At 54.3% G+C, this 22,487-nt stretch overlaps 1 protein-coding gene across 2 annotated transcripts in view; it reads right to left on the bottom strand.

Annotated features, from left to right (window-relative positions):
- The window catches only part of SRCAP (Snf2 related CREBBP activator protein), a 261,121-nt gene that overhangs the window by 71,201 nt on the left and 167,433 nt on the right, over positions 1-22,487 (bottom strand). For both annotated transcript variants that reach the window (XM_088462894.1, XM_088462895.1), the window contains exon 12: positions 1,465-1,642. In XM_088462894.1, coding sequence (XP_088319020.1) covers positions 1,465-1,642 — 178 coding nt within the window. The remainder of the gene's footprint in view (positions 1-1,464; positions 1,643-22,487) is intronic.

Here is a 22,487-nt window from a genome sequence, read left to right as displayed (position 1 = left end):
TGTATCCTGTGACTGTCAGAGAAGCACCAAACACGGCTGCATCTGCTTGTATCCTGTGACTGTCAGAGAAGCACCAAACACGGCTGCATCTGCTTGTATCCTGTGACTGTCAGAGAAGCACCAAACACGGCTGCATCTGCTTGTATCCTGTGACTGTCAAGAGAAGCACCAAACACGCCTACATCTGCTTGTATCCTGTGACTGTCAGAGAAGCACCAAACACGCCTACATCTGCTTGTATCCTGTGTCTGTCAGAGAAGTACCAAACACGCCTGCATCTGCTTGTATCCTGTGACTGTCAGAGAAGCACCAAACACGCCTACATCTGCTTGTATCCTGTGACAGTCAGAGAAGCACCAAACACGCCTACATCTGCTTGTATTATGTGACAGTCAGAGAAGCACCAAACACGCCTACATCTGCTTGTATCATGTGACTGTCAGAGAAGCACCAAACACGCCTACATCTGCTTGTATCCTGTGACTGTCAGAGAAGCACCAAACACGCCTACATCTGCTTGTATCCTGTGTCTGTCAGAGAAGCACCAAACACGCCTACATCTGCTTGTATCATGTGACTGTCAGAGAAGCACCAAACACGCCTACATCTGCTTGTATCCTGTGACTGTCAGAGAAGCACCAAACACGCCTACATCTGCTGGTATCATGTGACTGTCAGAGAAGCACCAAACACGCCTACATCAGCTTGTATCCTGTGACTGTCAGAGAACAACCAAACACGCCTGCATCTGCTTGTATCCTGTGACAGTCAGAGAAGCACCAAACACGCCTGCATCTGCTGGTATCCTGTGACTATTAGAGTAGAACCAAACACGCCTACATCTGCTGGTATCCTGTGACAGTCAGAGAAGCACCAAACACGCCTGCATCTGCTTGTATCCTGTGACAGTCAGAGAAGCACCAAACACGCCTGCATCTGCTTGTATCCTGTGACTGTCAGAGAAGCACCAAACACAAAACAGTCCTCCAGTTGCAATGAGGCTGAGACCATTGTCTCCCAACTCCGCCCTCTGTCCAAGTGCGCCACCGACTGTCCACGTGAGCAAGACAGACTCCAACCTTGGTCTCATCTTGCAATAGCAGCACAGTGTGTTTGCCAGTCTCTGGTGAAGGCAAAGTGACATGAAGGCATTGTGTAATGGTGGTCACACAGATATCCCATGGCCACCCGCGGAGGCCATTTTGCGCCCATCTTTCTCACTGTGTGTTCGGACAAGATGTGTTCCCAAGCTCTGCTAAGTGTACTGTGGTCCTGCAGAGTTGTGGGTTTCTTGATAGCAGGTACTGGGTACATACTACAATACAGGCTATGTGGCGGTTCTCACAGATGACCAAAGCTTTTCGTACATGTGCATATTTCCTTTGTGTAAGGCTACAGGTAATTGTAATGCAAGAGCTCAGGAGACAGAGGCATGGAAAGAACTGTATTAGAGTAAAATCTTACCCCGCTCACAGGCCAGATGGGCTAGGAGGGAGATGGTTTGAATGGTTTTCCCCAGGCCCATCTCATCAGCCAGAATACCATTCAGCTTCTTCTCATACATGGTTACCATCCACTCCAACCCAATGTGCTGGTATTCCCGAAGTTCCCCATGAAGCAGGAATGGCACAGACGTCTTCACCTGGCAAATAAGAGACAGAGGAAGAGATGAGACCCTAAGGGAGACAGGTGTCAGTACAAGGGAGTGATATGTAACAAATAGCCAATAAAAATGCCACTGACAGGGGACAACAATGAAGGGAGAAACTGAGATTGTGAGCAAACAGGTCCCTGTCTGTGGAAAAACAAAGCATATGCGCACATCTCCGGTCCTGAGGGAGAGCGGGGAAAAACGTGCACATCTCCGGTCCTGAGGGAGAGCGGGGAAAAAACGTGCACATCTCCGGTCCTGAGGGAGAGCGGGGAAAAAACGTGCACATCTCCGGCCCTGAGGGAGAGTGGGGGGAAAAACTTGCACATCTCCGGTCCTGAGGGAGAGCGGGGGAAAAACGTGCACATCTCCGGTCCTGAGGGAGAGCGGGGGAAAAACGTGCACATCTCCGGTCCTGAGGGAGAGCGGGGGAAAAACGTGCACATCTCCGGTCCTGAGGGAGAGCGGGGGAAAAACGTGCACATCTCCGGTCCTGAGGGAGAGCGGGGGAAAAACGTGCACATCTCCGGTCCTGAGGGAGAGCGGGGGAAAAACGTGCACATCTCCGGTCCTGAGGGAGAGCGGGGGAAAAACGTGCACATCTCCGGTCCTGAGGGAGAGCGGGGGAAAAACGTGCACATCTCCGGTCCTGAGGGAGAGCGGGGGAAAAACGTGCACATCTCCGGTCCTGAGGGAGAGCGGGGGAAAAACGTGCACATCTCCGGTCCTGAGGGAGAGCGGGGGAAAAACGTGCACATCTCCGGTCCTGAGGGAGAGCGGGGGAAAAACGTGCACATCTCCGGTCCTGAGGGAGAGCGGGGGAAAAACGTGCACATCTCCGGTCCTGAGGGAGAGCGGGGGAAAAACGTGCACATCTCCGGTCCTGAGGGAGAGTGGGGGAAAAACGCACATCTCCGGTCCTGAGGGAGAGCGGGGGAAAAACGCGCACATCTCCGGTCCTGAGGGAGAGTGGGGGAAAAACGCACATCTCCGGTCCTGAGGGAGAGCGGGGGAAAAACGCACATCTCCGGTCCTGAGGGAGAGTGGGGGGAAAAACGCACATCTCCGGCACTGAGGGGGAACAACGCACATCTCCGGTCCTGAGGGGGAACAACGCACATCTCCGGTCCTGAGGGAGAGCGGGGGAAAAACGCACATCTCCGGTCCTGAGGGAGAGTGGGGGGAAAAACGCACATCTCCGGTCCTGAGGGGGAACAACGCACATCTCCGGTCCTGAGGGAGAGTGGGGGAAAAACGCACATCTCCAGTCCTGAGGTAGAGCGTGAGAAAAACGCACATCTCCGGTCCTGAGGGGGAGCGTGAGAAAAACGCACATCTCCGGTCCTGAGGGAGAGCGGGGGAAAAACGCACATCTCCAGTTCTGAGGGAGAGCGGGGGAAAAACGCACATTGGAAAAACGCACATCTCCAGTCCTGAGGGAGAGTGGGGGAAAAACGCACATCTCCAGCACTGAGGGAGAGTGGGGGAAAAACGCACATCTCCGGTCCTGAGGTAGAGCGGGGGAAAAACGCACATCTCCAGTCCTGAGGGAGAGCGGGGGAAAAACGCACATCTCCAGCACTGAGGGAGAACGGAGGGAAAAACGCACATCTCCAGTCCTGAGGGAGAGTGGGGAAAAACGCACATCTCCAGTCCTGAGGGAGAGTGGAGAAAAACGCACATCTCCAGCACTGAGGTAGAGCGGGGGAAAAACGCACATCTCCAGCACTGAGGTAGAGCGGGGGAAAAACGCACATCTCCAGCACTGAGGTAGAGCGGGGGAAAAACGCACATCTCCGGTCCTGAGGTAGAGCGGGGGAAAAACGCACATCTCCGGTCCTGAGGGAGAGCGGGGGAAAAACGCACATCTCCAGTCCTGAGGGAGAGCGGGGGAAAAACGCACATCTCCAGTCCTGAGGGAGAGCGGGGGAAAAACGCACATCTCCAGTCCTGAGGGAGAGCGGGGGAAAAACGCACATCTCCAGTCCTGAGGGAGAGCGGGGGAAAAACGCACATCTCCGGTCCTGAGGGAGAGTGGGGGAAAAACGCACATCTCCGGTCCTGAGGGAGAGTGGGGGAAAAACGCACATCTCCAACCCTGAAGGAGAACGGTGGGAAATCGCGCACATCTCCAGCCCTGAGGGAGAACGGGGGGAAATTGCGCACATCTTCAAACCTGAGGGAGAACGGGGGGAAATCGCGCACATCTCCAACCCTGAGGGAGTACGGGAGGAAACCGCGCACATCTCCAGCCCTGAGGGAGTACGGGAGGAAACCGCGCACATCTCCAGCCCTGAGGGAGAACGGGAGGAAATCACGCACATCTCCAACCCTGAGGGAGTACGGGAGGAAAACGCGCACATCTCCAGCCCTGAGGGAGAACGGGGGGAAATCGCGCACATCTCCAGCCCTGAGGGAGAATGGGAGGAAAACGCGCACATCTCCAGCCCTGAGGGAGAACGGGGGGAAATCGCGCACATCTCCAACCCTGGGGGGGAAATCGCGCACATCTCCAGCCCTGAGGGAGAACGGGGGGAAATCGCGCACATCTTCAATCCTGAGGGAGAACGGGGGGAAAACGCGCACATCTCCAGCCCTGAGTGGGTACTGGAGGAAAACGCGCACATCTCCAGCCCTGAGGGAGTACGGGAGGAAATCGCGCACATCTCCAACCCTGAGGAAGAACGGGGGGAAATCGCGCACATCTCCAGCCCTGAGGGAGTACGGGAGGAAACCGCGCACATCTCCAGCCCTGAGGGAGTACGGGAGGAAACCGCGCACATCTCCAGCCCTGAGGGAGTACGGGAGGAAAACGCGCACATCTCCAGCCCTGAGGGAGAACGGGAGAAAATCGCGCACATCTCCAACCCTGAGGGAGTACGGGAGGAAAACGCGCACATCTCCAGCCCTGAGGGAGAATGGGAGGAAAACGCGCACATCTCCAGCCCTGAGGGAGAACAGGGGGAAATCGCGCACATCTCCAACCCTGGGGGGGAAATCGCGCACATCTCCAGCCCTTAGGGAGAACGGGGGGAAATCGCGCACATCTTCAATCCTGAGGGAGAACGGGGGGAAAACGCGCACATCTCCAGCCCTGAGTGGGTACGGGAGGAAAACGCGCACATCTCCAGCCCTGAGGGAGTACGGGAGGAAATCGCGCACATCTCCAACCCTGAGGGAGTACGGGAGGAAATCGCACACATCTCCAGCCCTGAGGGAGTACGGGGGGGGGAGAAATCGCGCACATCTCCAGTCCTGAGGGAGAACGGGAGGAAAACGCGCACATCTCCAGCCCTGAGGGAGAACGGGGGGAAATCGCGCACATCTCCAGCCCTGAGGGAGTACGGGGGGGCGGAAATCGCGCACATCTCCAGTCCTGAGGGAGAACAGGGGAAATCGCGCACATCTCCGGCCCTGAAGAAGCACGGGAGGAAACCGTGCACATCTCCGGCTTTGAGGGAGAATAGGGGGGAAATCGGGCACATCTCCAGCACTGGGGAGAAGGGGGGGGGGAAATTACACATCTCCGGCCCCGAAGAAGCACGGGAGGAAACCGCGCACATCTCCAGCCCTGAGGGCCAACGGGAGGAAATCGCGCACATCTCCGGCCCTGAAGAAGCACGAGAGGAAACCGCGCACATCTCCGGCTTTGAGGGAGAATAGGGGGGAAATCGCGCACATCTCCAGCCCTGGGGAGAAGGGGGGGAGGAAAATGCGCACATCTTCGGCCCTGGAGAAGCACAGGAGGAAACTTCGCACATCTTCGGCCCTGGAGAAGCACAGGAGGAAACCTCGCACATCTCCGGCCCTGACGGAGAGCGGGAGACAACGCGCACATCTCCGGCACAGAGGGAGAGCGGGGGAAAACGCGCACATCTCCGGCACAGAGGGAGAGCGGGGGAAAACGCGCACATCTCCGGCACAGAGGGAGAGCAGGGGAAAACGCGCACATCTCCGGCACAGAGGGAGAACGGGGGAAAAAGGCGCACTACTCCGGTCCTGAGGGAGTATGGAGGAAAAACGCGCACATGACTGACACTGGCAAGCAGTAGCCATGGCGGTGCCCTCCCCAGCGGCTCCCACGAGGCAGGCAGCAACATAAATTGTTTAAAATAATAAAATAAAGAAAAAATCAAAAAGGGCTGGAGACAACCCACAGTGCTCCGGCTAGTCTCGGGCACATGTCACTGGGGCTGATGTGGCATAGAGGGGGAGGAGCCAGCCACATCTTTACAATTTTTTAAAGTCCCAGGCACTCTTGACCAACGTCTATACCCCAGTGTTGTAACTCCAGTGTCCCCTAGTGGATGAAGGAGAAAGGTGCAGCAGGTGAGTGAGGTAAGTGTGCTAGATGATGAGAAGCAGGTGGGGGTGGGCCGGCAGGCAGCAGGTGAGTGAGGTAAGTGTGCTAGATGATGAGAAGCAGGTGAGAGGGCAGCAGGTGAGTGAGGTAAGTGTGCTAGATGATGAGAAGCAGGTGAGAGGGGCAGCAGGTGAGTGAGGTAAGTGTGCTAGATGATGAGAAGCAGGTGAGAGGGCAGCAGGTGAGTGAGGTAAGTGTGCTAGATGATGAGAAGCAGGTGAGAGGGGCAGCAGGTGAGTGAGGTAAGTGTGCTAGATGATGAGAAGCAGGTGAGAGGGGCAGCAGGTGAGTGAGGTAAGTGTGCTAGATGATGAGAAGCAGGTGGGGGTGGGCCGGCAGGCAGCAGGTGAGTGAGGTAAGTGTGCTAGATGATGAGAAGCAGGTGAGAGGGCAGCAGGTGAGTGAGGTAAGTGTGCTAGATGATGAGAAGCAGGTGAGAGGGGCAGCAGGTGAGTGAGGTAAGTGTGCTAGATGATGAGAAGCAGGTGAGAGGGGCAGCAGGTGAGTGAGGTAAGTGTGCTAGATGATGAGAAGCAGGTGAGAGGGCAGCAGGTGAGTGAGGTAAGTGTGCTAGATGATGAGAAGCAGGTGAGAGGGGCAGCAGGTGAGTGAGGTAAGTGTGCTAGATGATGAGAAGCAGGTGAGAGGGCAGCAGGTGAGTGAGGTAAGTGTGCTAGATGATGAGAAGCAGGTGAGAGGGGCAGCAGGTGAGTGAGGTAAGTGTGTTAGATGATGAGAAGCAGGTGAGAGGGGCAGCAGGTGAGTGAGGTAAGTGTGCTAGATGATGAGAAGCAGGTGAGAGGGGCAGCAGGTGAGTGAGGTAAGTGTGCTAGATGATGAGAAGCAGGTGAGAGGGCAGCAGGTGAGTGAGGTAAGTGTGCTAGATGATGAGAAGCAGGTGGGGGTGGGCAGCAGGTGAGTGAGGTAAGTGTGCTAGATGATGAGAAGCAGGTGAGAGGGCAGCAGGTGAGTGAGGCAAGTGTGCTAGATGATGAGAAGCAGGTGAGAGGGGCAGCAGGTGAGTGAGGTAAGTGTGCTAGGTGATGAGAAGCAGGTGAGAGGGCAGCAGGTGAGTGAGGTAAATGTGTTAGATGATGAGAAGCAGGTGAGAGGGCAGCAGGAGAGTGAGGTAAGTGTGCTAGATGATGAGAAGCAGGTGAGTGAGGTAAGTGTGCTAGATGATGAGAAGCAGGTGAGAGGGGCAGCAGGAGAGTGAGGTAAGTGTGCTAGATGATGAGAAGCAGGTGAGAGGGCAGCAGGTGAGTGAGGTAAGTGTGCTAGATGATGAGAAGCAGGTGAGTGAGGTAAGTGTGCTAGATGATGAGAAGCAGGTGAGAGGGCAGCAGGAGAGTGAGGTAAGTGTGCTAGATGATGAGAAGCAGGTGAGGGGCAGCAGGTGAGTGAGGTAAGTGTGCTAGGTGATGAGAAGCAGGTGAGAGGGCAGCAGGTGAGTGAGGTAAGTGTGCTAGATGATGAGAAGCAGGTGAGAGGGCAGCAGGTGAGTGAGGCAAGTGTGCTAGGTGATGAGAAGCAGGTGAGAGGGCAGCAGGTGAGTGAGGTAAGTGTGTTAGATGATGAGAAGCAGGTGAGAGGGCAGCAGGTGAGTGAGGTAAGTGTGTTAGATGATGAGAAGCAGGTGAGAGGGGCAGCAGGTGAGTGAGGTAAGTGTGCTAGATGATGAGAAGCAGGTGAGGGGCAGCAGGAGAGTGAGGTAAGTGTGCTAGATGATGAGAAGCAGGTGAGAGGGGCAGCAGGTGAGTGAGGTAAGTGTGCTAGGTGATGAGAAGCAGGTGAGAGGGGCAGCAGGTGAGTGAGGTAAGTGTGCTAGATGATGAGAAGCAGGTGAGGGGCAGCAGGTGAGTGAGGTAAGTGTGCTAGATGATGAGAAGCAGGTGAGAGGGCAGCAGGAGAGTGAGGTAAGTGTGCTAGATGATGAGAAGCAGGTGAGTGAGGTAAGTGTGCTAGATGATGAGAAGCAGGTGAGAGGGGCAGCAGGTGAGTGAGCTAAGTGTGCTAGATGATGAGAAGCAGGTGAGAGGGGCAGCAGGTGAGTGAGGTAAGTGTGCTAGATGATGAGAAGCAGGTGAGGGGCAGCAGGTGAGTGAGGTAAGTGTGCTAGATGATGAGAAGCAGGTGAGAGGGCAGCAGGAGAGTGAGGTAAGTGTGCTAGATGATGAGAAGCAGGTGAGAGGGCAGCAGGAGAGTGAGGTAAGTGTGCTAGATGATGAGAAGCAGGTGAGGGGCAGCAGGTGAGTGAGGTAAGTGTGCTAGATGATGAGAAGCAGGTGAGGGGCAGCAGGAGAGTGAGGTAAGTGTGCTAGATGATGAGAAGCAGGTGAGGGGCAGCAGAAGAGTGAGGTAAGTGTGCTAGATGATGAGAAGCAGGTGAGAGGGGCAGCAGGTGAGTGAGGTAAGTGTGCTAGGTGATGAGAAGCAGGTGAGAGGGGCAGCAGGTGAGTGAGGTAAGTGTGCTAGGTGATGAGAAGCAGGTGAGAGGGGCAGCAGGTGAGTGAGGTAAGTGTGCTAGGTGATGAGAAGCAGGTGAGAGGGGCAGCAGGTGAGTGAGGTAAGTGTGCCAGATGATGAGAAGCAGGTGAGGGGCAGCAGGTGAGTGAGGTAAGTGTGCTAGATGATGAGAAGCAGGTGAGAGGGGCAGCAGGTGAGTGAGGTAAGTGTGCTAGATGATGAGAAGCAGGTGAGAGGGGCAGCAGGTGAGTGAGGTAAGTGTGCTAGGCGATGAGAAGCAGGTGAGAGGGGCAGCAGGAGAGTGAGGTAAGTGTGCTAGGTGATGAGAAGCAGGTGAGAGGGCAGCAGGTGAGTGAGGTAAGTGTGCTAGATGATGAGAAGCAGGTGAGGGGCAGCAGGTGAGTGAGGTAAGTGTGCTAGGCGATGAGAAGCAGGTGAGAGGGGCAGCAGGAGAGTGAGGTAAGTGTGCTAGATGATGAGAAGCAGGTGAGTGAGGTAAGTGTGCTAGATGATGAGAAGCAGGTGAGGGGCAGCAGGTGAGTGAGGTAAGTGTGCTAGGTGATGAGAAGCAGGTGAGAGGGCAGCAGGTGAGTGAGGTAAGTGTGCTAGGCGATGAGAAGCAGGTGAGAGGGCAGCAGGTGAGTGAGGTAAGTGTGCTAGATGATGAGAAGCAGGTGAGAGGGGCAGCAGGTGAGTGAGGTAAGTGTGCTAGGTGATGAGAAGCAGGTGAGAGGGGCAGCAGGAGAGTGAGGTAAGTGTGCTAGATGATGAGAAGCAGGTGAGTGAGGTAAGTGTGCTAGATGATGAGAAGCAGGTGAGAGGGGCAGCAGGTGAGTGAGGTAAGTGTGCTAGGTGATGAGAAGCAGGTGAGAGGGGCAGCAGGAGAGTGAGGTAAGTGTGCTAGGTGATGAGAAGCAGGTGAGGGGCAGCAGGTGAGTGAGGTAAGTGTGCTAGATGATGAGAAGCAGGTGAGAGGGGCAGCAGGTGAGTGAGGTAAGTGTGCTAGATGATGAGAAGCAGGTGAGGGGCAGCAGGAGAGTGAGGTAAGTGTGCTAGATGATGAGAAGCAGGTGAGAGGGGCAGCAGGAGAGTGAGGTAAGTGTGCTAGGTGATGAGAAGCAGGTGAGGGGCAGCAGGAGAGTGAGGTAAGTGTGCTAGATGATGAGAAGCAGGTGAGTGAGGTAAGTGTGCTAGATGATGAGAAGCAGGTGAGAGGGGCAGCAGGTGAGTGAGGTAAGTGTGCTAGGTGATGAGAAGCAGGTGAGAGGGGCAGCAGGTGAGTGAGGTAAGTGTGCTAGATGATGAGAAGCAGGTGAGAGGGCAGCAGGTGAGTGAGGTAAGTGTGCTAGATGATGAGAAGCAGGTGAGAGGGCAGCAGGAGAGTGAGGTAAGTGTGCTAGATGATGAGAAGCAGGTGAGAGGGCAGCAGGAGAGTGAGGTAAGTGTGCTAGGCGATGAGAAGCAGGTGAGAGGGCAGCAGGAGAGTGAGGTAAGTGTGCTAGATGATGAGAAGCAGGTGAGTGAGGTAAGTGTGCTAGATGATGAGAAGCAGGTGAGAGGGGCAGCAGGTGAGTGAGGTAAGTGTGCTAGGTGATGAGAAGCAGGTGAGAGGGGCAGCAGGAGAGTGAGGTAAGTGTGCTAGGTGATGAGAAGCAGGTGAGGGGCAGCAGGTGAGTGAGGTAAGTGTGCTAGATGATGAGAAGCAGGTGAGAGGGGCAGCAGGTGAGTGAGGTAAGTGTGCTAGATGATGAGAAGCAGGTGAGGGGCAGCAGGAGAGTGAGGTAAGTGTGCTAGATGATGAGAAGCAGGTGAGAGGGGCAGCAGGAGAGTGAGGTAAGTGTGCTAGGTGATGAGAAGCAGGTGAGGGGCAGCAGGAGAGTGAGGTAAGTGTGCTAGATGATGAGAAGCAGGTGAGTGAGGTAAGTGTGCTAGATGATGAGAAGCAGGTGAGAGGGGCAGCAGGTGAGTGAGGTAAGTGTGCTAGGTGATGAGAAGCAGGTGAGAGGGGCAGCAGGTGAGTGAGGTAAGTGTGCTAGATGATGAGAAGCAGGTGAGAGGGCAGCAGGTGAGTGAGGTAAGTGTGCTAGATGATGAGAAGCAGGTGAGAGGGCAGCAGGAGAGTGAGGTAAGTGTGCTAGGCGATGAGAAGCAGGTGAGAGGGCAGCAGGAGAGTGAGGTAAGTGTGCTAGATGATGAGAAGCAGGTGAGTGAGGTAAGTGTGTTAGATGATGAGAAGCAGGTGAGAGGGGCAGCAGGTGAGTGAGGTAAGTGTGCTAGATGATGAGAAGCAGGTGAGGGGCAGCAGGTGAGTGAGGTAAGTGTGCTAGATGATGAGAAGCAGTTGAGAGGGCAGCAGGTGAGTGAGGTAAGTGTGCTAGATGATGAGAAGCAGGTGAGAGGGGCAGCAGGTGAGTGAGGTAAGTGTGCCAGGTGATGAGAAGCAGGTGAGAGGGGCAGCAGGAGAGTGAGGTAAGTGTGCTAGATGATGAGAAGCAGGTGAGAGGGCAGCAGGAGAGTGAGGTAAGTGTGCTAGATGATGAGAAGCAGGTGAGAGGGGCAGCAGGTGAGTGAGGTAAGTGTGCTAGGTGATGAGAAGCAGGTGAGAGGGGCAGCAGGAGAGTGAGGTAAGTGTGCTAGGTGATGAGAAGCAGGTGAGGGGCAGCAGGTGAGTGAGGTAAGTGTGCTAGATGATGAGAAGCAGGTGAGGGGCAGCAGGTGTGTGAGGTAAGTGTGCTAGATGATGAGAAGCAGGTGAGGGGCAGCAGGTGAGTGAGGTAAGTGTGCTAGATGATGAGAAGCAGGTGAGGGGCAGCAGGTGAGTGAGGTAAGTGTGTTAGATGATGAGAAGCAGGTGAGAGGGGCAGCAAGAGAGTGAGGTAAGTGTGTTAGATGATGAGAAGCAGGTGAGAGGGGCAGCAGGAGAGTGAGGCAAGTGTGCTAGATGATGAGAAGCAGGTGAGAGGGGCAGCAGGTGAGTGAGGTAAGTGTGCTAGATGATGAGAAGTAGGTGAGAGGGGCAGCAGGAGAGTGAGGTAAGTGTGCTAGATGATGAGAAGCAGGTGAGGGGCAGCAGGTGAGTGAGGTAAGTGTGCTAGATGATGAGAAGCAGGTGAGAGGGGCAGCAGGAGAGTGAGGTAAGTGTGCTAGATGATGAGAAGCAGGTGAGGGGCAGCAGGAGAGTGAGGTAAGTGTGCTAGATGATGAGAAGCAGGTGAGAGGGGCAGCAGGAGAGTGAGGTAAGTGTGCTAGGTGATGAGAAGCAGGTGAGGGGCAGCAGGAGAGTGAGGTAAGTGTGCTAGATGATGAGAAGCAGGTGAGTGAGGTAAGTGTGCTAGATGATGAGAAGCAGGTGAGAGGGGCAGCAGGTGAGTGAGGTAAGTGTGCTAGGTGATGAGAAGCAGGTGAGAGGGGCAGCAGGTGAGTGAGGTAAGTGTGCTAGATGATGAGAAGCAGGTGAGAGGGCAGCAGGTGAGTGAGGTAAGTGTGCTAGATGATGAGAAGCAGGTGAGAGGGCAGCAGGAGAGTGAGGTAAGTGTGCTAGATGATGAGAAGCAGGTGAGAGGGCAGCAGGAGAGTGAGGTAAGTGTGCTAGGCGATGAGAAGCAGGTGAGAGGGCAGCAGGAGAGTGAGGTAAGTGTGCTAGATGATGAGAAGCAGGTGAGTGAGGTAAGTGTGTTAGATGATGAGAAGCAGGTGAGAGGGGCAGCAGGTGAGTGAGGTAAGTGTGCTAGATGATGAGAAGCAGGTGAGGGGCAGCAGGTGAGTGAGGTAAGTGTGCTAGATGATGAGAAGCAGTTGAGAGGGCAGCAGGTGAGTGAGGTAAGTGTGCTAGATGATGAGAAGCAGGTGAGAGGGGCAGCAGGTGAGTGAGGTAAGTGTGCCAGGTGATGAGAAGCAGGTGAGAGGGGCAGCAGGAGAGTGAGGTAAGTGTGCTAGATGATGAGAAGCAGGTGAGAGGGCAGCAGGAGAGTGAGGTAAGTGTGCTAGATGATGAGAAGCAGGTGAGAGGGGCAGCAGGTGAGTGAGGTAAGTGTGCTAGGTGATGAGAAGCAGGTGAGAGGGGCAGCAGGAGAGTGAGGTAAGTGTGCTAGGTGATGAGAAGCAGGTGAGGGGCAGCAGGTGAGTGAGGTAAGTGTGCTAGATGATGAGAAGCAGGTGAGGAGCAGCAGGTGAGTGAGGTAAGTGTGCTAGATGATGAGAAGCAGGTGAGGGGCAGCAGGTGAGTGAGGTAAGTGTGCTAGATGATGAGAAGCAGGTGAGGGGCAGCAGGTGAGTGAGGTAAGTGTGTTAGATGATGAGAAGCAGGTGAGAGGGGCAGCAGGAGAGTGAGGTAAGTGTGTTAGATGATGAGAAGCAGGTGAGAGGGGCAGCAGGAGAGTGAGGCAAGTGTGCTAGATGATGAGAAGCAGGTGAGAGGGGCAGCAGGTGAGTGAGGTAAGTGTGTTAGATGATGAGAAGCAGGTGAGAGGGGCAGCAGGAGAGTGAGGTAAGTGTGCTAGATGATGAGAAGTAGGTGAGAGGGGCAGCAGGAGAGTGAGGTAAGTGTGCTAGGTGATGAGAAGCAGGTGAGGGGCAGCAGGTGAGTGAGGTAAGTGTGCTAGATGATGAGAAGCAGGTGAGGGGCAGCAGGTGAGTGAGGTAAGTGTGCTAGATGATGAGAAGCAGGTGAGGGGCAGCAGGTGAGTGAGGTAAGTGTGCTAGATGATGAGAAGCAGGTGAGGGGCAGCAGGTGAGTGAGGTAAGTGTGTTAGATGATGAGAAGCAGGTGAGAGGGGCAGCAGGAGAGTGAGGTAAGTGTGTTAGATGATGAGAAGCAGGTGAGAGGTGCAGCAGGAGAGTGAGGCAAGTGTGCTAGATGATGAGAAGCAGGTGAGAGGGGCAGCAGGTGAGTGAGGTAAGTGTGTTAGATGATGAGAAGCAGGTGAGAGGGGCAGCAGGAGAGTGAGGTAAGTGTGCTAGATGATGAGAAGCAGGTGAGAGGGCAGCAGGTGAGTGAGGTAAGTGTGCTAGATGATGAGAAGCAGGTGAGAGGGCAGCAGGAGAGTGAGGTAAGTGTGCTAGATGATGAGAAGCAGGTGAGAGGGCAGCAGGTGAGTGAGGTAAGTGTGCTAGATGATGAGAAGCAGGTGAGAGGGGCAGCAGGTGAGTGAGGTAAGTGTGCTAGATGATGAGAAGCAGGTGAGGGGCAGCAGGAGAGTGAGGTAAGTGTGCTAGATGATGAGAAGCAGGTGAGAGGGGCAGCAGGAGAGTGAGGTAAGTGTGCTAGGTGATGAGAAGCAGGTGAGGGGCAGCAGGAGAGTGAGGTAAGTGTGCTAGATGATGAGAAGCAGGTGAGTGAGGTAAGTGTGCTAGATGATGAGAAGCAGGTGAGAGGGCAGCAGGTGAGTGAGGTAAGTGTGCTAGATGATGAGAAGCAGGTGAGAGGGCAGCAGGAGAGTGAGGTAAGTGTGCTAGATGATGAGAAGCAGGTGAGGGGCAGCAGGTGAGTGAGGTAAGTGTGCTAGGTGATGAGAAGCAGGTGAGAGGGCAGCAGGAGAGTGAGGTAAGTGTGCTAGGTGATGAGAAGCAGGTGAGAGGGCAGCAGGAGAGTGAGGTAAGTGTGCTAGGCGATGAGAAGCAGGTGAGAGGGCAGCAGGAGAGTGAGGTAAGTGTGCTAGATGATGAGAAGCAGGTGAGTGAGGTAAGTGTGTTAGATGATGAGAAGCAGGTGAGAGGGGCAGCAGGTGAGTGAGGTAAGTGTGCTAGATGATGAGAAGCAGGTGAGGGGCAGCAGGTGAGTGAGGTAAGTGTGCTAGATGATGAGAAGCAGGTGAGAGGGCAGCAGGTGAGTGAGGTAAGTGTGCTAGATGATGAGAAGCAGGTGAGGGGCAGCAGGAGAGTGAGGTAAGTGTGCTAGATGATGAGAAGGTGAGAGGGGCAGCAGGTGAGTGAGGTAAGTGTGCTAGGTGATGAGAAGCAGGTGAGAGGGCAGCAGGAGAGTGAGGTAAGTGTGCTAGATGATGAGAAGCAGGTGAGAGGGGCAGCAGGTGAGTGAGGTAAGTGTGCTAGATGATGAGAAGCAGGTGAGAGGGCAGCAGGAGAGTGAGGTAAGTGTGCTAGATGATGAGAAGCAGGTGAGAGGGCAGCAGGAGAGTGAGGTAAGTGTGCTAGGTGATGAGAAGCAGGTGAGGGGCAGCAGGTGAGTGAGGTAAGTGTGCTAGATGATGAGAAGCAGGTGAGGGGCAGCAGGTGAGTGAGGTAAGTGTGCTAGATGATGAGAAGCAGGTGAGGGGCAGCAGGAGAGTGAGGTAAGTGTGCTAGATGATGAGAAGCAGGTGAGGGGCAGCAGGAGAGTGAGGTAAGTGTGCTAGATGATGAGAAGCAGGTGAGAGGGGCAGCAGGTGAGTGAGGTAAGTGTGCTAGGTGATGAGAAGCAGGTGAGAGGGGCAGCAGGTGAGTGAGGTAAGTGTGCTAGATGATGAGAAGCAGGTGAGGGGCAGCAGGTGAGTGAGGTAAGTGTGCTAGATGATGAGAAGCAGGTGAGAGGGCAGCAGGAGAGTGAGGTAAGTGTGCTAGATGATGAGAAGCAGGTGAGTGAGGTAAGTGTGCTAGATGATGAGAAGCAGGTGAGAGGGGCAGCAGGTGAGTGAGGTAAGTGTGCTAGATGATGAGAAGCAGGTGAGAGGGGCAGCAGGTGAGTGAGGTAAGTGTGCTAGATGATGAGAAGCAGGTGAGAGGGCAGCAGGAGAGTGAGGTAAGTGTGCTAGATGATGAGAAGCAGGTGAGAGGGCAGCAGGTGAGTGAGGTAAGTGTGCTAGATGATGAGAAGCAGGTGAGAGGGCAGCAGGTGAGTGAGGTAAGTGTGCTAGATGATGAGAAGCAGGTGAGAGGGGCAGCAGGAGAGTGAGGTAAGTGTGCTAGGTGATGAGAAGCAGGTGAGAGGGCAGCAGGTGAGTGAGGTAAGTGTGCTAGATGATGAGAAGCAGGTGAGAGGGCAGCAGGAGAGTGAGGTAAGTGTGCTAGATGATGAGAAGCAGGTGAGGGGCAGCAGGTGAGTGAGGTAAGTGTGCTAGATGATGAGAAGCAGGTGAGAGGGCAGCAGGTGAGTGAGGTAAGTGTGCTAGATGATGAGAAGCAGGTGAGAGGGCAGCAGGAGAGTGAGGTAAGTGTGCTAGGCGATGAGAAGCAGGTGAGAGGGCAGCAGGAGAGTGAGGTAAGTGTGCTAGATGATGAGAAGCAGGTGAGTGAGGTAAGTGTGTTAGATGATGAGAAGCAGGTGAGAGGGGCAGCAGGTGAGTGAGGTAAGTGTGCTAAATGATGAGAAGCAGGTGAGAGGGGCAGCAGGTGAGTGAGGTAAGTGTGCTAGATGATGAGAAGCAGGTGAGGGGCAGCAGGTGAGTGAGGTAAGTGTGCTAGATGATGAGAAGCAGGTGAGAGGGCAGCAGGTGAGTGAGGTAAGTGTGCTAGATGATGAGAAGCAGGTGAGAGGGCAGCAGGAGAGTGAGGTAAGTGTGCTAGATGATGAGAAGCAGGTGAGAGGGCAGCAGGTGAGTGAGGTAAGTGTGCTAGATGATGAGAAGCAGGTGAGAGGGGCAGCAGGTGAGTGAGGTAAGTGTGCTAGATGATGAGAAGCAGGTGAGGGGCAGCAGGAGAGTGAGGTAAGTGTGCTAGATGATGAGAAGCAGGTGAGAGGGGCAGCAGGAGAGTGAGGTAAGTGTGCTAGGTGATGAGAAGCAGGTGAGGGGCAGCAGGAGAGTGAGGTAAGAGTGCTAGATGATGAGAAGCAGGTGAGTGAGGTAAGTGTGCTAGATGATGAGAAGCAGGTGAGAGGGGCAGCAGGTGAGTGAGGTAAGTGTGCTAGGTGATGAGAAGCAGGTGAGAGGGGCAGTAGGTGAGTGAGGTAAGTGTGCTAGATGATGAGAAGCAGGTGAGAGGGCAGCAGGTGAGTGAGGTAAGTGTGCTAGATGATGAGAAGCAGGTGAAAGGGCAGCAGGAGAGTGAGGTAAGTGTGCTAGATGATGAGAAGCAGGTGAGAGGGCAGCAGGAGAGTGAGGTAAGTGTGCTAGGCGATGAGAAGCAGGTGAGAGGGCAGCAGGAGAGTGAGGTAAGTGTGCTAGATGATGAGAAGCAGGTGAGTGAGGTAAGTGTGTTAGATGATGAGAAGCAGGTGAGAGGGGCAGCAGGTGAGTGAGGTAAGTGTGCTAGATGATGAGAAGCAGGTGAGGGGCAGCAGGTGAGTGAGGTAAGTGTGCTAGATGATGAGAAGCAGTTGAGAGGGCAGCAGGTGAGTGAGGTAAGTGTGCTAGATGATGAGAAGCAGGTGAGAGGGGCAGCAGGTGAGTGAGGTAAGTGTGCCAGGTGATGAGAAGCAGGTGAGAGGGGCAGCAGGAGAGTGAGGTAAGTGTGCTAGATGATGAGAAGCAGGTGAGAGGGCAGCAGGAGAGTGAGGTAAGTGTGCTAGATGATGAGAAGCAGGTGAGAGGGGCAGCAGGTGAGTGAGGTAAGTGTGCTAGGTGATGAGAAGCAGGTGAGAGGGGCAGCAGGAGAGTGAGGTAAGTGTGCTAGGTGATGAGAAGCAGGTGAGGGGCAGCAGGTGAGTGAGGTAAGTGTGCTAGATGATGAGAAGCAGGTGAGGGGCAGCAGGTGAGTGAGGTAAGTGTGCTAGATGATGAGAAGCAGGTGAGGGGCAGCAGGTGAGTGAGGTAAGTGTGCTAGATGATGAGAAGCAGGTGAGGGGCAGCAGGTGAGTGAGGTAAGTGTGCTAGATGATGAGAAGCAGGTGAGAGGGCAGCAGGAGAGTGAGGTAAGTGTGCTAGATGATGAGAAGCAGGTGAGAGGGCAGCAGGAGAGTGAGGTAAGTGTGCTAGGCGATGAGAAGCAGGTGAGAGGGCAGCAGGAGAGTGAGGTAAGTGTGCTAGATGATGAGAAGCAGGTGAGTGAGGTAAGTGTGTTAGATGATGAGAAGCAGGTGAGAGGGGCAGCAGGTGAGTGAGGTAAGTGTGCTAGATGATGAGAAGCAGGTGAGGGGCAGCAGGTGAGTGAGGTAAGTGTGCTAGATGATGAGAAGCAGTTGAGAGGGCAGCAGGTGAGTGAGGTAAGTGTGCTAGATGATGAGAAGCAGGTGAGAGGGGCAGCAGGTGAGTGAGGTAAGTGTGCCAGGTGATGAGAAGCAGGTGAGAGGGGCAGCAGGAGAGTGAGGTAAGTGTGCTAGATGATGAGAAGCAGGTGAGAGGGCAGCAGGAGAGTGAGGTAAGTGTGCTAGATGATGAGAAGCAGGTGAGAGGGGCAGCAGGTGAGTGAGGTAAGTGTGCTAGGTGATGAGAAGCAGGTGAGAGGGGCAGCAGGAGAGTGAGGTAAGTGTGCTAGGTGATGAGAAGCAGGTGAGGGGCAGCAGGTGAGTGAGGTAAGTGTGCTAGATGATGAGAAGCAGGTGAGGGGCAGCAGGTGAGTGAGGTAAGTGTGCTAGATGATGAGAAGCAGGTGAGGGGCAGCAGGTGAGTGAGGTAAGTGTGCTAGATGATGAGAAGCAGGTGAGGGGCAGCAGGTGAGTGAGGTAAGTGTGTTAGATGATGAGAAGCAGGTGAGAGGGGCAGCAGGAGAGTGAGGTAAGTGTGCTAGATGATGAGAAGGTGAGAGGGGCAGCAGGTGAGTGAGGTAAGTGTGCTAGGTGATGAGAAGCAGGTGAGAGGGCAGCAGGAGAGTGAGGTAAGTGTGCTAGATGATGAGAAGCAGGTGAGAGGGGCAGCAGGTGAGTGAGGTAAGTGTGCTAGATGATGAGAAGCAGGTGAGAGGGCAGCAGGAGAGTGAGGTAAGTGTGCAAGATGATGAGAAGCAGGTGAGAGGGCAGCAGGAGAGTGAGGTAAGTGTGCTAGGTGATGAGAAGCAGGTGAGGGGCAGCAGGTGAGTGAGGTAAGTGTGCTAGATGATGAGAAGCAGGTGAGGGGCAGCAGGTGAGTGAGGTAAGTGTGCTAGATGATGAGAAGCAGGTGAGGGGCAGCAGGAGAGTGAGGTAAGTGTGCTAGATGATGAGAAGCAGGAGAGGGGCAGCAGGAGAGTGAGGTAAGTGTGCTAGATGATGAGAAGCAGGTGAGAGGGGCAGCAGGTGAGTGAGGTAAGTGTGCTAGGTGATGAGAAGCAGGTGAGAGGGGCAGCAGGTGAGTGAGGTAAGTGTGCTAGATGATGAGAAGCAGGTGAGGGGCAGCAGGTGAGTGAGGTAAGTGTGCTAGATGATGAGAAGCAGGTGAGAGGGCAGCAGGAGAGTGAGGTAAGTGTGCTAGATGATGAGAAGCAGGTGAGTGAGGTAAGTGTGCTAGATGATGAGAAGCAGGTGAGAGGGGCAGCAGGTGAGTGAGGTAAGTGTGCTAGATGATGAGAAGCAGGTGAGAGGGCAGCAGGTGAGTGAGGTAAGTGTGCTAGATGATGAGAAGCAGGTGAGAGGGGCAGCAGGAGAGTGAGGTAAGTGTGCTAGATGATGAGAAGCAGGTGAGGGGCAGCAGGTGAGTGAGGTAAGTGTGCTAGGTGATGAGAAGCAGGTGAGAGGGCAGCAGGTGAGTGAGGTAAGTGTGCTAGATGATGAGAAGCAGGTGAGGGGCAGCAGGTGAGTGAGGTAAGTGTGCTAGATGATGAGAAGCAGGTGAGAGGGCAGCAGGTGAGTGAGGTAAGTGTGTTAGATGATGAGAAGCAGGTGAGAGGGCAGCAGGTGAGTGAGGTAAGTGTGCTAGGTGATGAGAAGCAGGTGAGAGGGGCAGCAGGTGAGAGAGGTAAGTGTGCTAGATGATGAGAAGCAGGTGAGTGAGGTAAGTGTGTTAGATGATGAGAAGCAGGTGAGAGGGGCAGCAGGTGAGTGAGGTAAGTGTGCTAGGCGATGAGAAGCAGGTGAGAGGGCAGCAGGTGAGTGAGGTAAGTGTGCTAGATGATGAGAAGCAGGTGAGGGGCAGCAGGTGAGTGAGGTAAGTGTGCTAGATGATGAGAAGCAGGTGAGAGGGCAGCAGGTGAGTGAGGTAAGTGTGCTAGATGATGAGAAGCAGGTGAGAGGGCAGCAGGAGAGTGAGGTAAGTGTGCTAGATGATGAGAAGCAGGTGAGAGGGCAGCAGGTGAGTGAGGTAAGTGTGCTAGATGATGAGAAGCAGGTGAGAGGGGCAGCAGGTGAGTGAGGTAAGTGTGCTAGATGATGAGAAGCAGGTGAGGGGCAGCAGGAGAGTGAGGTAAGTGTGCTAGATGATGAGAAGCAGGTGAGAGGGGCAGCAGGAGAGTGAGGTAAGTGTGCTAGGTGATGAGAAGCAGGTGAGGGGCAGCAGGAGAGTGAGGTAAGAGTGCTAGATGATGAGAAGCAGGTGAGTGAGGTAAGTGTGCTAGATGATGAGAAGCAGGTGAGAGGGGCAGCAGGTGAGTGAGGTAAGTGTGCTAGGTGATGAGAAGCAGGTGAGAGGGGCAGCAGGTGAGTGAGGTAAGTGTGCTAGATGATGAGAAGCAGGTGAGAGGGCAGCAGGTGAGTGAGGTAAGTGTGCTAGATGATGAGAAGCAGGTGAAAGGGCAGCAGGAGAGTGAGGTAAGTGTGCTAGATGATGAGAAGCAGGTGAGAGGGCAGCAGGAGAGTGAGGTAAGTGTGCTAGGCGATGAGAAGCAGGTGAGAGGGCAGCAGGAGAGTGAGGTAAGTGTGCTAGATGATGAGAAGCAGGTGAGTGAGGTAAGTGTGTTAGATGATGAGAAGCAGGTGAGAGGGGCAGCAGGTGAGTGAGGTAAGTGTGCTAGATGATGAGAAGCAGGTGAGGGGCAGCAGGTGAGTGAGGTAAGTGTGCTAGATGATGAGAAGCAGTTGAGAGGGCAGCAGGTGAGTGAGGTAAGTGTGCTAGATGATGAGAAGCAGGTGAGAGGGGCAGCAGGTGAGTGAGGTAAGTGTGCTAGATGATGAGAAGCAGGTGAGAGGGGCAGCAGGAGAGTGAGGTAAGTGTGCTAGATGATGAGAAGCAGGTGAGAGGGGCAGCAGGAGAGTGAGGTAAGTGTGCTAGATGATGAGAAGCAGGTGAGTGAGGTAAGTGTGTTAGATGATGAGAAGCAGGTGAGAGGGGCAGCAGGTGAGTGAGGTAAGTGTGCTAGATGATGAGAAGCAGGTGAGAGGGCAGCAGGTGAGTGAGGTAAGTGTGCTAGATGATGAGAAGCAGGTGAGAGGGGCAGCAGGTGAGTGAGGTAAGTGTGCTAGATGATGAGAAGTAGGTGAGAGGGGCAGCAGGAGAGTGAGGTAAGTGTGCTAGGTGATGAGAAGCAGGTGAGGGGCAGCAGGAGAGTGAGGTAAGTGTGCTAGATGATGAGAAGCAGGTGAGTGAGGTAAGTGTGCTAGATGATGAGAAGCAGGTGAGAGGGGCAGCAGGTGAGTGAGGTAAGTGTGCTAGGTGATGAGAAGCAGGTGAGAGGGGCAGCAGGTGAGTGAGGTAAGTGTGCTAGATGATGAGAAGCAGGTGAGAGGGCAGCAGGTGAGTGAGGTAAGTGTGCTAGATGATGAGAAGCAGGTGAAAGGGCAGCAGGAGAGTGAGGTAAGTGTGCTAGATGATGAGAAGCAGGTGAGAGGGCAGCAGGAGAGTGAGGTAAGTGTGCTAGGCGATGAGAAGCAGGTGAGAGGGCAGCAGGAGAGTGAGGTAAGTGTGCTAGATGATGAGAAGCAGGTGAGTGAGGTAAGTGTGTTAGATGATGAGAAGCAGGTGAGAGGGGCAGCAGGTGAGTGAGGTAAGTGTGCTATATGATGAGAAGCAGGTGAGGGGCAGCAGGTGAGTGAGGTAAGTGTGCTAGATGATGAGAAGCAGTTGAGAGGGCAGCAGGTGAGTGAGGTAAGTGTGCTAGATGATGAGAAGCAGGTGAGAGGGGCAGCAGGTGAGTGAGGTAAGTGTGCCAGGTGATGAGAAGCAGGTGAGAGGGGCAGCAGGAGAGTGAGGTAAGTGTGCTAGATGATGAGAAGCAGGTGAGAGGGCAGCAGGAGAGTGAGGTAAGTGTGCTAGATGATGAGAAGCAGGTGAGAGGGGCAGCAGGTGAGTGAGGTAAGTGTGCTAGGTGATGAGAAGCAGGTGAGAGGGGCAGCAGGAGAGTGAGGTAAGTGTGCTAGGTGATGAGAAGCAGGTGAGGGGCAGCAGGTGAGTGAGGTAAGTGTGCTAGATGATGAGAAGCAGGTGAGGGGCAGCAGGTGAGTGAGGTAAGTGTGCTAGATGATGAGAAGCAGGTGAGGGGCAGCAGGTGAGTGAGGTAAGTGTGCTAGATGATGAGAAGCAGGTGAGGGGCAGCAGGTGAGTGAGGTAAGTGTGCTAGATGATGAGAAGCAGGTGAGAGGGGCAGCAGGAGAGTGAGGTAAGTGTGCTAGATGATGAGAAGCAGGTGAGGGGCAGCAGGTGAGTGAGGTAAGTGTGCTAGATGATGAGAAGCAGGTGAGAGGGGCAGCAGGAGAGTGAGGTAAGTGTGCTAGATGATGAGAAGCAGGTGAGAGGGGCAGCAGGTGAGTGAGGTAAGTGTGCTAGGCGATGAGAAGCAGGTGAGAGGGCAGCAGGAGAGTGAGGTAAGTGTGCTAGATGATGAGAAGCAGGTGAGGGGCAGCAGGTGAGTGAGGTAAGTGTGCTAGATGATGAGAAGCAGGTGAGAGGGCAGCAGGTGAGTGAGGTAAGTGTGCTAGATGATGAGAAGCAGGTGAGAGGGGCAGCAGGAGAGTGAGGTAAGTGTGCTAGATGATGAGAAGCAGGTGAGAGGGGCAGCAGGTGAGTGAGGTAAGTGTGCTAGGCGATGAGAAGCAGGTGAGAGGGCAGCAGGAGAGTGAGGTAAGTGTGCTAGATGATGAGAAGCAGGTGAGTGAGGTAAGTGTGCTAGATGATGAGAAGCAGGTGAGAGGGGCAGCAGGAGAGTGAGGTAAGTGTGCTAGGTGATGAGAAGCAGGTGAGAGGGGCAGCAGGTGAGTGAGGTAAGTGTGCTAGATGATGAGAAGCAGGTGAGAGGGCAGCAGGTGAGTGAGGTAAGTGTGCTAGATGATGAGAAGCAGGTGAGAGGGCAGCAGGT

Source organism: Taudactylus pleione, unplaced genomic scaffold, assembly GCF_031769625.1.
Source record: "Taudactylus pleione unplaced genomic scaffold, aTauple2 ptg001287l, whole genome shotgun sequence".
NCBI classification, from domain to species: domain Eukaryota; kingdom Metazoa; phylum Chordata; class Amphibia; order Anura; family Myobatrachidae; genus Taudactylus; species Taudactylus pleione.
The sequence above is the reverse complement of the archived record's forward strand: the minus strand, read 5'-3'. Positions and strand labels throughout refer to the sequence as shown.